The 18,301-nt window shown below is 41.9% G+C and overlaps 1 protein-coding gene across 2 annotated transcripts in view; it reads left to right on the top strand.

The window, feature by feature from the left end:
• Positions 1-18,301, top strand: part of LOC123772743 (angiopoietin-related protein 7) — a 296,995-nt gene that overhangs the window by 90,146 nt on the left and 188,548 nt on the right. Inside the window, exons 2-4 of one of the 2 annotated variants that reach the window (XM_069303621.1) lie at positions 11,583-12,633; positions 12,979-13,059; positions 16,166-16,212. In XM_069303621.1, the coding sequence (XP_069159722.1) occupies positions 11,840-12,633; positions 12,979-13,059; positions 16,166-16,212 (922 nt within the window). In that variant the 5' untranslated portion in view covers positions 11,583-11,839. Of the gene's footprint in view, positions 1-11,582; positions 12,634-12,978; positions 13,060-16,098; positions 16,146-16,165; positions 16,213-18,301 lie in introns of both variants that reach the window. The other variant, XM_069303620.1, reaches the window with a different exon arrangement.

Here is an 18,301-nt window from a genome sequence, read left to right as displayed (position 1 = left end):
TGTAAAAATGTCGTCAACATACCTGCAGTATATGGCCGGTTTCAAGTTCATGTCGACTAAGACTTTTTGCTCGATGGTACCCATGTAGAAGTTTGCAAACAGGACACCTAGGGGAGAACCCATGGCGACCCCATCTACTTGCTTATACATGTGCCCATCCGGGCTCAAGAAGGGTGCCTCTTTAGTACAAGCTTGGAGTAGTTTCCTCAGAATATTTTCTGGCATGTCAAGAGGAGTACAGGCTGGATCACGATACACTCTGTCGGCTATCATTCCGATTGTCTCGTCCACAGGTACGTTGGTAAACAGCGATTCTACGTCCAACGAGGCTCTTATCCCTGTGGCCCGTGTGCCCCGCAGTAAGTCAACAAATTCCTTTGGAGACTTCAGGCTGAAGGCGCAAGGAACATAAGGAGTCAGCAGGCCGTTGAGTCGCTTCGCCAGTCTGTACGTGGGTGTGGGTATCTGGCTAATGATTGGCCGAAGTGGGTTTCCAGGCTTGTGCGTCTTGACATTTCCATACGCATATCCAGGTTTATATTCCCCAATGATCTTTGGCAGGTGGAGTCCGGATTTCTTGGCGTTCACAGTTTCGATCAGTTTGTTGACCTTTGCTTTTAATTCGGCTGTAGTGTCCTTCGTTACCCTTTGGAACTTAGTTTGATCAGAAAGTATGATGTTCTTTTTCGCCAGATATTCGTCTTTTTTAAGAATGACATATATTGGCGACTTGTCACCTCTCCTGACAACTATCTCCTTGTTCTCACGAAGGCTTTTAGCTGCCGCTTTAAGCTCGGGGGACAGTATGGTGCTTCTGTAGTTGCCTCGATTCTTTCCTCCTTCTGCAATAAGTTCTGCTTGTAAGGTATCTTTGGTAGTGACCTTCTTTTGTGTCTCGAGGTCGAATATGTCGTCCAACAGAATTTCCAACTCTACTTTCCGGGCCATCTCACTCGGTCTGGACATAACATGACAGTTTATGCCCAGATTTAGGAGAGTGACTTGGTCCTCAGTGAGGTTAATTCCTGCAAGGTTCAGGAAGCCATCTCTTGGTCGTGGAATTGCCATAGGTCCTCCATATAATGTTGTTAGTTTCTTGATAATCCTTGTTTCAGTGCTGAGGTGATGTTGGTCTGTGAGGATGTCGAGGTGTTGTTCAATGCGGGTACGGATACTATGGTCGATGTTGCTATTTCTCCACTCGTTTGTAGCATGAAGTAGTTGCGTTTTGTTGTCTTTGATTTCATTCTCTGCCTTGTATATCTGATCACGAATCAGATCCTGGCGATATTTTATCGTGAAGGCTTGATTCCTTGCTGCTGGGTCGTGCGCTTTAATATTAGTATATTTTGGTAGCAGTCTTTCCTGTAGACATATATTATTAAATATGACCGAAAAAGTAAGATTAATAATTCTAACACGAATTTTCTCAATCTTTCGTACATTACGCTTCACTGTTGGAGGTAAATCAAAAATCAATTCTCCAAAATTCATTTTTATTTCTAGTCTGACGCGACACGGGCGCGTTTCGTAAAACTTATTACATTTTCAAAGACTTTAGTTCACAAATACACAACTGATTAGAACTTACGTATCTCCGATTTTATATCTACATTTGAGTGAGGTGGGAGGGGTGATGTGGCATTAACACAAGACAGAACAAGAGGGGATATTAATAGGGTATTAAAAGTATCAACACAAGACAGAACACAAACAATGGGTATTGAATAGAAGTGTTTGTAGAAAGCCTATTGGTCCATATTTCTTGATGCTTCTATATTGGAGCGGAGTCTTGAGGTGGGTAGAATATAGTTGTGCAATAATTGGCTGTTGATTGCTGGTGTTGACTTCTTGATGTGTAGTGCCTCGCAAACGTCAAGCCGCCTGCTATCGCTGTATCTATCGATGATTTCTGTGTTGTTTACTAGGATTTCTCTGGCGATGGTTTGGTTGTATATATATATATACATATATATATACATATATATATGTCGTACCTAGTAGCCAGAACTCACTTCTCAGCCTACTATTCAAGGCCCGATTTGCCTAATAAGCCAAGTTTTCCTGAATTAATATATTTACTATAATTTTTTTCTTATGAAATGATACAGCAACCCTTTTCTCTATGTATGAGGTCAATTTTTTTTTATTGGAGTTAAAATTAACGTAGATATATGACCGAACCTAACCAACCCTACCTAACCTAACCTAACCTATATTTATAGGTAAGGTTAGGTTAGGTAGCCAAAAAAAGCTAGGTTAGGTTAGGTTAGGTAGGTTAGGTAGACGAAAAAACATTAATTCATGAAAACTTGGCTTATTAGGCAAATCGGGCCTTGAATAGTAGGCTGAGAAGTGCGTTCTGGCTATTAGGTACGACATATATATATATATATATATATGTCGTACCTAGTAGCCAGAACGCACTTCTCAGCCTACTATTCAAGGCCCGTTTTGCCTAATAAGCCAAGTTTTCCTGAATTAATTGTTTTTCGACTACCTAACCTACCTAACCTAACCTAACCTAACTTTTTCGGCTACCAAACCAAACCTAACCTATAGAGATAGGTTAGGTTAGGTTAGGTAGGGTTGGTTAGGTTCGGTCATATATCTACGTTAATTTTAACTCCAATAAAAAAAAATTGACCTCATACATAATGAAATGGGTAGCTTTATCATTTCATAAGAAAAAAATTAGAAAAAATATATTAATTCAGGAAAACTTGGCTTATTAGGCAAATCGGGCCTTGCATTGTAGGCCAAAAAGTGAGTTCTGGCTACTAGGTACGACATATATATATATATATATATATATATATATATATGTCGTACCTAGTAGCCAGAACTCACTATTCAGCCTACAATGCAAGGCCCGATTTGCCTAATAAGCCAAGTTTTCATGAATTAATATATTTTCTCTAATTTTTTTCTTATGAAATGATAAAGCAACCCATTTCATTATGTAAGAGGTCAATTTTTTTTTATTGGAGTTAAAATTAACGTAGATATATGACTGAACCTAACCAACCCTACCTAACCTAACCTAACCTATCTTTATAGGTTAGGTTAGGTTAGGTAGCCGAAAAAGTTAGGTTAGGTAGGTTAGGTGGTCGAAAAGCAATTAATTCATGAAAACTTGGCTTATTAGGCAAATCGGGCCTTGCATTGTAGGCTCAGAAGTGAGTTCTGGCTACTAGGTACGACATATATATATATATATATATATATATATATATATATATATATATATATATATATATATATATATATATATATATATATATATATATATATATATATAGTGACGGTAAAGCGTTGGTGTTCAGCTGTTTCAAAAGCTAGGGGCAGGGCCTCGTCACATAATAGAAAAAAAAGAGAAAAGCTGGAGCTTTCGTCTGTGGTAAGCTAATGGGAAGACACACAAAACACAAGTAAATTAACAATGAAATTTTAATTACTTTAGAAAAACAAGACATGAATAAAGTTAAGCACATAAAATATGAAAGACAAGTCAACAAACAAAATAATATGAATAATCACTGGCAAATGAAAAGTTACATTAAGACAAGTGAGTTACAGTGATAGCAAAATAAAGTATTAGTGCTGCTGGAATATTGGCTTCGAGCTGCCACCTCCCTTAGTACACGAAAGCCAAGGCTTAGTCTACCAGCGAGAGATGTCAACTGCTTGGAGCACTGAGAAATTCTGACGATATTAGTGCACTGCAGCCCAGACGTCAACTTGTGGCGGAGGCGGAGGGCAGGTGCGACGGGACACCAGCCAATCAGCGACAGGCAGGCAAAGGATGAGCAGTTTGCTGGTTACGGCGGTGGTAGGTAGCAGGTGTCACTTTGTGCTGGGTACGATTTGCTCTCTGGGCAAAACGTTTGGCGATACTTGCTGGACGTATCTTCTATATTATCTTGTATATTGACGTACTTATGAAGGAAAGAGCAGGCTCAATCTCTCTTGAAAGAGATTATCGTCACAACTCTCCCCCGAAGCCTGCGGTTCTGAAAGAAGTTACGTCTTCATGTGGTGGAGTAATAGGTGGAGTTGCTTCTACTTCATAAACTCTGGAGAGGGCGTCGGCTATGATGTTGTCAGAACCCTTGATATAGCGGATCTCCAGGTTGAAATCTTGTAGGTATAAAGCCCATCGTAGAAGACGCTGGTTAGTGAATTGGGCTTGATGTAAGAAGCGGAGAGGATTGTGGTCTGAGAAGATGGTGGTAGACCTGGCACCTTGTAGGTATGGAGCAAAGTGCTGGAGATTCAGGACGATGGATAGTAGCTCCTTTTCAATAGTGCTGTAGTTCCTCTGGTGGGGTTTCAATTTGTAGCTGTAGTAGCTGACAGGTAGAACCTCCTCGCCTCGTTGCTGCATCAGGACACCACCGATGCCGGTACCACTGGCGTCGACATGAAGGACGAAAGGTTTGGTGATATCTGGCGAGGCGAGAATGGGATTAGAACAGAGGAGGAATTTGAGTTGTTCGAAAGCAACGGTTTGCTGCATGGTCCACTTATACCGTTGCTTGGGACTGGTTAAAATGATTAATGGCGTGGCGACTGTACTGAAATTTCTCACAAACCTACGGTAGTAGGAGGCAAGACCAAGGAAGCGCAAGAGATGCTTCCTGCTGGTAGGCTGTGGATAATGCTGGATGGCTTGAGTGTCTGTGTCTAACGGAGCTAGGCTGCCACTCCCAATTACATGACCCAGATAACGCACTTTACCTTTGGCGAAGGTGGACTTGCCCAGGTTGATGGTGAGGCCGGCTGTCAGGAGCTTGGCGAACAGTCGTTGCAGCTGGAGCAGATGTTCGCTCCAGGTGTTGGATGCTACGACGATATCATCCAAATAGGCGTAGGTGTTATCCAAGCCCTGGATGACGCGGTAGACAGCTCTCTGAAAGGTGGCCGGGGCATTACATAGTCCGAAAGGAAGGCGTTCATATCTGAAAAGTCCAAAGGGAGTGATAAAGGCAGACATTTCTTTGGCTCGCTCTGTTAAACACACTTGGTAATACCCCTTAAGCAAGTCCACTTGGGACAAGTAATGGGCATTACCAATGGCGTCAAGAATGTCATTTATCCTTGGCAAGGGGTATGCATCCTTGACAGTCACATTATTTAACTTACGGTAGTCAGTGCAAAGTCTCACCTTACCTTGGGGTTTTGGCACCAAGATACAGGGTGAGGCCCAGGGGGACTCACAAGGTGTAGCCAGTCCATGATCCAAGAGGTACTGCACCTCAGCACGCATGACTTCCTTCTTGCTAGGGTTAATTCGGTAGAAGGGTTGACGAATCGGCCGGGTGTCAGGGAGCAGTTGGATGTCGTGCTGGGTAACATTACACTCCTGTCGGTCATCTCGGAACAACTCCTGATGTTCTTTGAAGATCTTGACGAGAGGTGCACTATGATTGTCCTGAAAATAGTTGGGAAGATCAGTAAGGATTTCCGAATTAGAAAGCGCTGACTCCTTGTCAGTGCTTTCGGGAGGAGAAGCAGGGAAGGTCTCACTGTGGATGTATGGCTCCTTAAAGGAAGAATATAATGTTAAGACAGTGGGAGGAGTACCGTTATATAGCTTCAGGAGGTTGACGTGGCACAACTGGGTCTTCCGCCGCCTATCTGGAGTCTCTAGAACGTAGTTATGGTTGTTTCTGCACTCCTTGATGCGGTAGGGTCCTGAAAACCTGTTTTGTAAAGGAGAACCTGGGATAGGGAAATAAGCAAGTACGAAGTCTCCCGGCTTAAATTTTCTTACTTTGCTGGTCTGGTCGTAATGAGTCTTCATCCTCTTCTGTGCTTTCAATAGATTATCTTGGGCAAAACTGTGGACTCTCTCTAGAATGTGTTGTAGGTTTTGAAGAAACTGGGGCACATTTTGATGCTCACTGAAGGTGGCATCACGTAGAGAGTCTTTGAAAGCCTTGAGGGGAGTACGGCACTTACGTCCGTAGAGCATCTCATAAGGAGATACTCCTAGGGACTCATTGGGAAGACTTCTATATATACACATGATAAGGTCGATTTGCTTATCCCAAACCTTAGAGGTTTCATTACACAACTTCTTCAGGAGTGCTTTAATAGTCTGATGACCACGCTCAAGAGAACCCTGTGAAGCAGGATGATAGGGGCTGGACAATACCTGTTTGATGTTGAACTCCTCCAGTGTCCTCTTGAAGAGATCACTGGTGAAGTTGGTGCCACAGTCGCTCTGAACCTCCCTTGGAAATCCATACTGGGTGAAGATCTTCAATAAGTGTTTCACAACCGTAGCAGCCGTAATGTTCTTTACTGGAACTGCTATGGGGAATCTGGTGGTAGGACACAGGATGGTTAAGATATAGGCGTTACCTGAACTGGTCCGAGGTAAAGGACCAACACAGTCTATAATAAGTCTGTGGAAAGGTTCCGCAGGCACCTGTATGGGAATCAGTGGCGCTCTGGGAATAGAGATGTTCGGTTTACCTGCCATCTGACATGTATGACACTGACGTACTGTTTGACGCTATTTACCATACCTGGCCAGTAGTAGTCTTGACGGATTCCATGGTAAGTCTTGTTAAATCCGTAGTGGGAGAGTGCTCCGTGGGCCAGGTGTAGAATAGTGGGCCGCAGGCTGGCAGGAATCACTAGTTGTTCGACGTTGGCCCAATCGTCCTCCTCCTTCAGTTTACTGGGTCTATATCTGCGGTAGAGCAACTCGTTCTCTAGGAAGAACCCAGGAATACTGTCGGGTTGAGTCTCAGCCTGGAAAAATAATGGTGTCAAGGTAAGATCTTCCCTCTGTAACTTACGGAACTCCAACTTGGTCAGATTCGGGGGTAGTTTCTGAGGGTCTTGAGGGACAGCGGTAGCAGTAGAGTCAGCTGGCTGTGGTCGTGCGGCTTGTGCACGGGTGGTCACTAAAACCGGAGGAGAAACTTCATCACTCTCTTGAACCTTTGCTGGAACATACTCAAAAATGGGATTATCCATCACAGAGGTACACACCTGGGGTTTGTCCATGACGATCAGGTTGGTCGGTTGCAGGTCTTCTGCCAAGTCGTTGCCCAGGAGAAGTTGCACTCCAGGCACGGGAAAAGGCTTTTCCCTGATGGCGACTTGGACTTCTCCGCTCACGAAAGGACAATCCAGGTGGACTCTGGCGAGAGGGTAAGGAGTGGTAGCAGTGAGGTCAGTGATGAAGACAGTTTCTCCGGTGTAGGCGATGTTGGGCACAGCCGACTTCAAAATAATCGATTGAAGAGCCGCTGTGTCCCTCAAAATCTTCAATTTGAAACGTCCCTCCGGATTTGAACCGTTGGCAGAGACAGTTCCAGTATACAGGTGCTTACTGAAAAGAGAAAGATCATAAACATAAACACCAACATTCATCACAGGCTTACCGGACTTAGGAGGAGTTGGTTTGGGTTTTGGCGATTCGGTGGTTCCTTTGTATGGAGACTTACCACATTTATCTATGGTATGTCCATAGAGTCTACAATACTTACAGTATAATTGAGAGCCAGCTTGATCGGTACTCACTTTCTCGTAACTGTACCACGACTTCTTACTGGAAGATGGTTCTGGTGTCAGCCGGTGGATGAGGCTGTAAGTGTCAGCCGACTTAGCACACTTTAGGTAGTCGGTTTCTTCTTTATCTGCTAAATATAGACGGACAGGAGGCGGCACACGCCTCGAGAATTCTTCAACTAGCATAAGGTTGACGAGTTCTGCAAAGGTAGAGACATGTGCTGCTTTCAGCCATTTCATAAAATATCTCCTTTTGGTATTAGCAAACTCGAGAAAGGTAGTGGTACTTGCCTTCAGGTGGTCACGGAATTTCCTTCGATAACTTTCGGTGGAGAGAAGGTAGGCGTCCAACACTGCTTGTTTCAGAGTCTGGTAGTCATTCTCTGACGCCAAAGTACTGAGTGTAACTGCAGCTCTACCTGTAAGATGTACTCTGAGAAGGGTGGCCCATTGGTCGGCAGGCCAACTAAGTTGATTAGCAAGGGTTTCAAAGGTGGTGAAAAACACATCAACTTCTGTCTCTACGAATGGTGGCATTAACTTACTTGCATGTGATATATTGAAACTGATGGGGAGATTGGCGGTAGCTTGCTGGCGTTGACCGAGGTGTGAAGTTTCCAACGCGAATTCTCGTTGACGACATTCCATAGTCAAAGTTGCTTGTTGTTTGTCATATTCGTGTTGCATCTCCAATTGGCGTTGTTTTGTTTCAAGCTGTATTCGCTCACGTTCACGGAGTATTGCAATCTCACGTTCTTGTTCTTCCTTTCGTATGGCAGCTGCTCGTTCTTGTTGCTCGAGGGCTTCTCTTTGCATGGCAGCTGCTTTCCTTTGCTGCTCGCGTTCAATCTTGGCTAGCACTATTTTGAGTTTCATCGTTGCCAAATCAGTTTTATCTGCAATAAAGTAAGTTTCGTGAGTTTCAGAGTCTATCTTACCTTGCTCTAAAAGATGATCCAGTAACAGGTTATGTATTTCATTTTTGTTGGCTTGGTAGGGAACTTCTAGTTGATACTCATGTGCAAGAGTGTGTAATTCAGTCCTCTTGGCACGACTTAAAGTCCCTATTTTATTTCACCTGCTGGATCTGCACGGAAAGCTTGGAGACGAAACATGGTGAAATTAGCAAATAAATGCACAACGAATATACTGTTGTGATATGGTGAATGTCAGAAACAGGACAACGTGGCAACTGGTACCTATCCTGTGGAATCTTTAACAATTAATGTTAATTACAAGATGATAAATGATTAATTTAATCAAAGTCGCAGGAAATCTTGTACCCGGTACTCATGTAAGAGGATAAGGGCAAGAAAATCCTACTAAACAAGCGAAACTGAGTTTCTAAAACAAATGAAACAGTTAATTGCCTCAAAAGTAAAATTGGTAGTCCAAGAATGTAGGCATACCTTGCAGAGTCTCTATAGGACATAATCAAGTTTTCCCACTGAAATTAATATGATACTTACAGAATTAGCGAACTTTTGTGCTCTGAAAAAGAAAGCTAATTCCCTACCAATGTAAATATCATCATCTCTGACCGACGTGTAGGGGTGCGAGGTGTCAACTGGTGACGAGAACTGCTGCTGAGGTCCCAATTCAGCAACTAAAGTTCGTGCTAGGGGAACTATGGCCCTCTTTATCCTCCTACTGTCAGATTGCAGAAGATTAGGTGCACTTGACCCGGGGACAGACCACAGTACCAGGGTACCAATATGATGATCTGCCGAAAATATGAGAAATATCCTAGGGACAAAAGATGGTAAACACAAGTAATAACATGGAGGGAGAGATGACCAATTAAGAGAATGACTGAGGCCTACAGTCACCACGTAATCCAAAGTTGTCTCACCTTCACCATATGCTACTCTCGGAATGCACAATACACACAGCACCATATCAAAATAAAATTGAATATGAAAATTAGTGAAAAGCTACGTTACCAAAGCCAAATACGCTTACCATAAATTTACTACTTGGCACCAGTACCTGAGTGAAGCTCCCGGACAGGCCCCCACTTTATGTGACGGTAAAGCGTTGGTGTTCGGCTGTTTCAAAAGCTAGGGGCAGGGCCTCGTCACATAATAGAAAAAAAAGAGAAAAGCTGGAGCTTTCGTCTGTGGTAAGGTAATGGGAAGACACACAAAACACAAGTAAATTAACAATGAAATTTTAATTACTTTAGAAAAACAAAACATGAATAAAGTTAAGCACATAAAATATGAAGGACAAGTCAACAAACAAAATAATATGAATAATCACTGGCAAATGAAAAGTTACATTAAGACAAGTGAGTTACAGTGATAGCAAAAAAAATATTAGTGATGCTGGAATATTGGCTTCGAGCTGCCACCTCTCTTAGTACACGAAAGCCAAGGCTTAGTCTACCAGCGAGAGATGTCAGCTGCTTGGAGCACTGAGATATTCTGACGATATTAGTGCACTGCAACCCAGACGTCAACTTGTGGCGGAGGTGGAGGGAAAGTGCGATGGGACACCAGCCAATCAGCGACAGGCAGGCAAAGGATGCGCAGTTTGCTGATTACGGCGGTGGTAGGTAGCAGGTGTCACTGTGTGCTGGGTACGATTTGCTCTCTGGGCAATACGTTTGGCGATACTTGCTGGACTTATCTTCTATATTATCTTGTATATTGACGTACTTATGAAGGGAAGAGCAGGCTCAATCTCTCTTGAAAGAGATTATCGTCACAATATATATATATATATATATATATATATATATATATATATATATATATATATATATATATATATATATATATATATATATATATATATATATACATATATACAGAGTGTTGGGTTATTTCCGCGTTACTAGTGACAGTTGAAAGAGTTATTAAATTAACGTAAATGTAACTTTGTTATTAACGTAAATCAGTTGTTATTGATTGTTGATCGTCCGTGGGACGAAGTGTTAACGTAAAGATTAATTTGTGGAGGGTTGCTGGAGTTGTCAGTGAACCCATTACTCATTGAGGTCATTGACAGGCTACTGATTTGATTGCATTGCAACCGCTACTGCAGGTGTAGACTCCACAGAGACGTAGAACAGTTAGGAGGTAACTGGAGACGTGTTTCAGATCCTACTGTGTCATTTGTTGTAATTGTGATCTGTTAGTTCTTGCTTGCTTGTTGATTCCTCTGTGGTCACGGCTTATGTTCGAGTTAGTTCATTATGAAGTCCGAGGGGCTGGTGTCTAGCTGTTATTGATAGTGTCACAGGAAGGATTTCGAGTAACGTCATTGATATTTCTTTTTGTTTTGTTGTAGTAGTTAGTACTTTATTGAATAAACTAAGTTGTTATGTTGAACACTGTCTTTTCGTTACACCCCCACACATTATGATTGTTATGCAAGTGTCCTGTCACACTTGACTATTAAAATTGAGACTGATTCATGGGTTTTTTACTAAATATACGGCACCACACAACAATAAATTATTGTTGTGAGAGCCCAGGACCTACTCGTAAGATTTGCTTCGGCGATTTGCGAAGGTCGACGACCAAGTGGAGGAGATTTCAACTTTTTGGGGTCTCGGCGATTGCTCGCGCCTAGTCAATTGTTCATAAATGGTCCCAGAGTGATGAATGAGCTGCTTACTACACTGGTGTGTTAGCTAAGCAAGTCCTTCCTCAGGCGACCTAATTGAATATCACGACAGGAATAAAGGTTAAAGAGTTAAAGAATATTTTTATAAATTTTCCGAGCTCAATTCTTCAACCATTTCATTATTTCACTTCAAACTCTCACAGCATGGAGTGTACTTCAGGGTTTGGAGAACCCTTCAGTGCCAGCAATGCACTCAGTATATATGTAAACATGGTAAAATTGGATTGTTTCGAGATAAATAATTGTTATATAATTGCTGAAAAAGTACCTGACAATTCAGTATTAAGACTTGAAGCAATATCAGTGTAGCTGCAAGTTTTTATGTTCGGAATTTATGTATAAAATTTTAGGATGATTAGATTTTAAAAATTTAGAACTGATATTAAAAAATTATAGTTTAATATTTGATGTGTTGGCAGGTGTGAAGGAGAGGGAGAACGCCACCCGCCGCCTCCTGGACACTCTGGACCAGCTGGAGTGGGTCAACAAGGCTCACCAAGCTGACAACCTCAAGCTGAAGGAGGAAAACACTCGCCTAAATACAGCGAATCATTTGCTCGAGGAGGACAACAGGAAGACTAAGAACGAAGTGCAGCTTGCTCAGGAGGAGATTGTTCTATTAAAGTCCCAGATCCGTCAAGTGCAGGAGGTCTCCAGGTTAATCAAGCAGGATACCATGAAGACTAAGAACGAACTGCGCCTTGCTCAGGAGGAAAATATTCAATTAAAGTCCCAGATCCGTCAAGTGGAAGAGGACTCGAAGCTGGTCAAGGAGGAGATCATTCTGGTCGAGGAGGAAAACAGGAAGACTAAGAATGATGTTCGTTTATCACAAGAGGAGAATCGCCTCGTGAGGGCCGAGCTACGCCAAGTGGAGGAGGACGCGAGGCTGGTTAAGGAGGAAAACAGGAAGACTAAGAATGATGTTCGTTTATCACAAGAGGAGAATCGCCTCGTGAGGGCCGAGCTACGTCAAGTGGAGGAGGACGCGAGGCTGGCAAAGGAGAGGAACCGAGAATTGGAGTTAGCTGAAACCCAAGCCCAAGATAGGAACAATGCGGCCTCGACCAGGATAGCTGAGCTAGAGAGAGAGATCAAACTGCTACAAGAGACGAATAATAAGACAGAGGGAGAGAAGAGACATGTTGAGGACCAACTCTCACTCTTGAAAAAGGAAAAGAGAGATGTTGAGGACCAACTCTCACTCTTGGAGGAGGAGAAGAGAGATGTTGAGGACCAACTCTCACTTTTGGAGAAGGAGAACAGAGATGCTTATAGTCAACTCTTACTCTCGGAAGATCAGGTCAGGGTCCTACAAACAGCAATTGCAGTTCTACAGGAAGACAAAGAAGGACAAGCACAGAAAATCAACAGTATGGAAAGTGAGAAAAACAGAACTGAAGACAAGAGTCGCTTGATGGAAGAGGAGAACCAGGAGTGCAAGAAGAATGTTACTGAACTTTCCGCCAGGTAAACTGTGCTGTTTGACTTGTACACAGATATAGCATCATAGGGTGTTTCCTACATTTGTTGTTGTACTTAGAGAAATAGTTAAAGAATTTTTGTGGAGATATATATGGTGAGAAAAATGCAGAGGGAACAAACAGAGGGAAGGAAGAAACATATTCTTTACAACTAGGTATGTAAATATTACAGAATCCTTATTAAAAACTAATTGTAATTTGAACTGTGAATATTTTTCTTCTCAGGCCACTTTGAGTTTTAGCTGTGGAAGATTTTGTTTTGTATGTGGTGTTAAAGCTTCTGAGTACGTCCAGTTACTTGACTGTGGACTAATATATTCCCTATTCCCAGGTTACTGTCAGCGAGGGACTGTGCGGAGCTGTACTGTAAGGGAGCTCGGCAGGATGGCGTCTATCTCATCATTCCCGGCAGGTAAACACACACAAGCTTCCTCAGATTAAGTTACACTTTGACTCTCTCCTGTTGTTACAGTTTCTGTGAGGAAGATGGTTAGTCCTGATCCTGAGGCTCTAAATTGTATTCAACCTGTCCACTCATCTAAAACATCGCATTTTTAACGGAATCTACAAATCCATTAAAATTGCAGGGTTTCAGTACAAATTAGAGCACCATAATTCTGACGTCTTGAGAACATCGGTCACGATAAGTTAGGTAGGCTGCTCAGGTTTGAACGTTTATGGATAGGCAAAACAATTGTGAGAATGTGATGCCTAATGTCCAGGCTCTAGCTGGTGACCATTGTCTCTCCTGGTCACCAGAAACCAGGTGGGGAAGATTGTTTCTCCTGATCACCAGGAACCAGGTGGGGAAGATTGTCTCTCCTGATCACCAGGAACCAGGTGGGGATGATTGTCTCTCCTGATCACCAGGAACCAGGTGGGGAAGATTGTCTCTCCTGGTCACTAGGAACCAGGTGGGGATGATTGTCTCTCCTGATCACCAGAAACCAGGGGGGGAAGATTGTCTCTCCTGGTCACCAGGAACCAGGTGGGGAACATTGTCTCTCCTGATCACCAGGAACCAGGTGGGGAAGATTGTCTCTCCTGGTCACCAGGAACCAGGTGGGGAACATTGTCTCTCCTGATCACCAGGAACCAGGTGGGGAAGATTGTCTCTCCTGGTCACCAGGAACCAGGTGGGGAAGATTGTCTCTCCTGGTCACTAGGAACCAGGTGGGGATGATTGTCTCTCCTGATCACCAGGAACCAGGTGGGGAAGATTGTCTCTCCTGGTCACCAGGAACCAGGTGGGGAAGATTGTCTCTCCTGGTCACTAGGAACCAGGTGGGGATGATTGTCTCTCCTGATCACCAGGAACCAGGTGGGGATGATTGTCTCTCCTGATCACCAGGAACCAGGTGGGGAACATTGTCTCTCCTGATCACCAGAAACCAGGGGGGGAAGATTGTCTCTCCTGGTCACCAGGAACCAGGTGGGGAAGATTGTCTATCCTGATCACCACAACACATATAGTTGTGCACAACTATATTCTACCCATTTCAAGACTCCGCTCCAATATAGAAGCATCAAGAAATATGGGCCAATAGGCCCTCTGCAGTTACTTCCATTCTTCCCTTTAATTTACCCAATATATACCCATTGTTTCGTGTTCTATCTTGTGTTAAAAGTTTTGTTCACCTCATCCAAACCTGTTGTAACATATCACCTCACCCAAAATGCGGGTATAAATTGAAAAATGAAAGCTGTTTAAATCATTGCATAGTAAGAACTCTGTTTAGTGTTTGCAGGTTATAGTTGTGTGTGTGTAAACTAAAAGTCTTTGAAAATGTAATAAGTTATTACGAAACGCGTTCAAGTGTCGCGTCAGACTACAAATAAAAATGAATTTTGGAGAATTCGTTTTTCAATTACCATCAACAGTGAAAAGAAACATAAGAAGTATCGAGAAAATTCGTGTTAGAATTATTAATTTTACTTTTTCGGTCATATTTAATAATATATATATATATATATATATATATATATATATATATATATATATATATATATATATATATATATATATATATATATATATATATATATATATATATATATATATATATATATATATATATATATATAAAATTTGTGAGGGTACCACCTGTGGTGCCAATTTGGGGACCCATAGCCTCGGAGAAGAAAATAAAAAGTATTCAGAGGAGACCTTGTGGTTTCTCACTGAACACTAATATTATCTTCTCCTACCACCCCCATTCTTTTGTATGTACACATATATATTTACTTTATTTGAACTTTGTTACAAAAAATGAGTTACATATGGGTTACAAAGATGGTTATCATAGGTTGTCGAGTTCCTCCAGCTCCTCAGATGGCGGGCAGGAACCCTGGATGCAGTGCGCATTTCCCCACTGTATCGCCACACTGAGGCGCTGGAAAAGAAAGCTTGCAGCTCTTGGGTCCCTTGTCGTTTCAATGAGCCTAGAACCCAGTTCCTTCAAAAAACTGGTAGCACTTTTACCCCAGGCGCCGAGTGTCTCAGAAGCAATGGGGACAAAATTGTAGTGGTGATCCAGTTCTCTATACTTACGGGATTTTGCTGCTTCCCTGTGGGTGGTAGCGCCACCTGGTTGTGCAACACTGAGGTTAATGTAGGTGTTAGCCAGGGTTGATACGCACGTGTAGTCCCATACCAACTGCTTGCAATTCTTCCAGGGGTTCACTGTGATACCATCCGGGCAACCAATAAGAGCATCAGAGTTACGGGGCGTTAGGTAACGGGGCTCTCTTTCTGCTGGGCATCCAGCTGGGGTGAGGCTCCTCTTGATGATGTCGTTAACTTCACTGTGCCCCGTGCACTGATGCCCCGTTAACTTCACTGTGTTTCAATGGGTCCCCACATTGGCACCAGAGGTGGTACCCTCACTATATATATATATATATATATATATATATATATATATATATATATATATATATATATATATATATATATATATATATATATATATATATAAATATATATATATATATATATATATATATATATATATATATAAATATAAATATATATATATATATATATATATATATATATATATATAAATATATATATATATGTATATATATATATATATATAAATATATATATATATATATATATATATATATATATATATATATATATAAATATAAATATATATATATATAAATATATATATGTATATATAAATATATATATATATATATATATATATATATATATATATATATATATATATATATATATATATATATATATTTCCCCGGTTATATATACAATATATACACACAATCCCCGACAGCACTCGGTCACGTTCCGGGTACAGATATTTCATCAAATAACTTCACCTGCTGGACCACTCACGTGGCCCCAGCAGTGGCTTGTATTGTTTCATTGACTTTCTGTCTGCCTTTCCCTGCTTTTAAGACTGTCTGATCTCTCCCACAGGGAGGGACGGCTGGTGTCTGCCTGGTGTGACATGACTACTGACGGAGGTGAGTAATCTCTCCCACAGGGAGGGACGGCTGGTGTCTGCCTGGTGTGACATGACTACTGACGGAGGTGAGTAATCTCTCCCACAGGGAGGGACGGCCAGTGTCTGCCTGGTGTGACATGACAACTGACGGAGGTGAGTAATCTCTCCCACAGGGAGGGACGGCTGGTGTCTGCCTGGAGTGACATGACTACTGACGGAAGTGAGTAATCTCTTCCAAAGAGGGGGGGGGGGGTGAGGAGGCCAGGGTCTTCCTTGTGTGACGTGACTACTGACGGGGTCAGTTGTCTGCCCAACAAGGAGGGCGACTGCTGGTGTGACATGACTACAGACAGAGGTCAGTTGTCTCACCTCCTGAATTAGTTATGGTGGCACTTTGCTGGTCGTAATATTATTTATTGAGGAAAAATAGTCACTTCCTACAAGTCAAATCAACTTGATGCAACGTGGAAATAATAAATTACATGTTCCTTAGCTGCGTGAACAAGTTCGTTCACTTTTAGAAGAACCATTATTGTGTAAAGTGCAACGTGGTCTCTCCGGCAGACCATCCCCGTAAAGGTTGTTCTGAATTGACTGACAAGGTTACAGGTTATATCTTGTGACTATATCTTTCATGTAAGTAGTTCCCATATAAATAGGTTTGTTATGTTTAAACTAATCTATTCATTGGGAATTTCCATAGATCGCAGAATATTAAATCAAGATTGATTATGGATGAAATTGGTATCTATTGTACTGCAAGTTACCGAAGACAAACATTCGAACATGTCTCGCCTACTTTTGTTGGTTGGCATGCTTCATTACTGGCTTGTAGTTAGGCTGCATCTTTACACACGACAGACCCATAACAGTGGGCGGATTCATGGAGTCTGCAACCGTAGTATGTAAAAGCTCTTGAAGATGTGTTCCCACGATGTAAATACATCCTTAATGATAAATTCCTTGAACACGCCTTGGGTTGTTACAAGATCGGGGCCTAGATGGTCCTAATACCTGGCTGGACATAGGCCAACGTAGGCATGCAGGATACCTGGCCCAACACTCCTCTCTCTGGTGGTTCAAGTCACACTTACTCGTGCTAACCTTTACCCACAATTCCACTTTCTCTTCTATAACGTGTTGCTGAGAAGAGCCTCTTTGTGAGAGTTTGAAATTGATATAGTGAGAATAAAATGAAATGGTTGAGGAATTGTGCTCGGAAAATTTCTAAGAATTTTTATTAATTCTTTAACCGTTATTCCTGTCTTCATATTCAATTAGGTCGCCTGAGGAAGGACTTGCTTAGCTAACACACTAGTGTAGTAATAAAAAAAGCAGCTCATTCCTCACTCTGGGACAAGATATGAAAAATTGACTAGGCGTGAGCAAACGCCGAAACCCCCCCAAAAAATTGAAATCCCCTCCACTTGGTCGCTGACCTTCGCAATTCGCCGAAGCGAATCTTACGAGTAGGTCCTGGGCTCTCACAACAATAATTTATTGTTGTGTGGTGTCGTATATTTGGTCCAAAACTCATGAATCAGTTTCAATTTTAATAGTCAAGTGTGAAGAATCACTTGCATAACCATTATAATGTGTGGGGGTGTAACGAAAAAACAGTGTTCAACATAACAACTTAGTTTATTCAATAAAGTACTAACTACTAAAACAAAACAAAAAATATATCAATGACGTTACTCGAAATCCTTCCTGTGACACTATAAATGACAGCTAGACGCGAGCCCCTCGGACTTCGTCATGAACTAACTCGAACGTAAGTGTGAACACAGAGGAATCAATCAAGACACAAGAAATAACAGATCTATAATCACAATTACAACAAATGACACAGTAGGTTCTGAAACACCTCTCCGGTAACCTCCTAACTGTTCTAGGCCTCTGTGCAGTCTACACCTTCAATAGAGGTTGCAATGCAATCAAATCAGTAGCCTGTCAATGACACAATGACTAATGGGTTCACTGACAACTCCAGCAACCCATCCTCAAATAAATATTTACGTTAACACTTCGTCTCACGGACGATCCACAATCAATAACAATTTGATTTACGGTTGACATCAACCAATTTTCTCCAAAATTGGCATCCTTACAGATAGGCTTACGTACAGTCAGGTGTGTAAGTTTGATGCAAATCGCCCGAAAAAAAAAAAAAAT

The sequence above is a fragment of the Procambarus clarkii genome, chromosome 50 (assembly GCF_040958095.1).
Source record: "Procambarus clarkii isolate CNS0578487 chromosome 50, FALCON_Pclarkii_2.0, whole genome shotgun sequence".
In the NCBI taxonomy this organism is placed as follows: Eukaryota; Metazoa; Arthropoda; class Malacostraca; order Decapoda; family Cambaridae; genus Procambarus; species Procambarus clarkii.
Note: the sequence above shows the minus strand (reverse complement) of the source record. Positions and strands in the feature narration are given on the sequence as shown.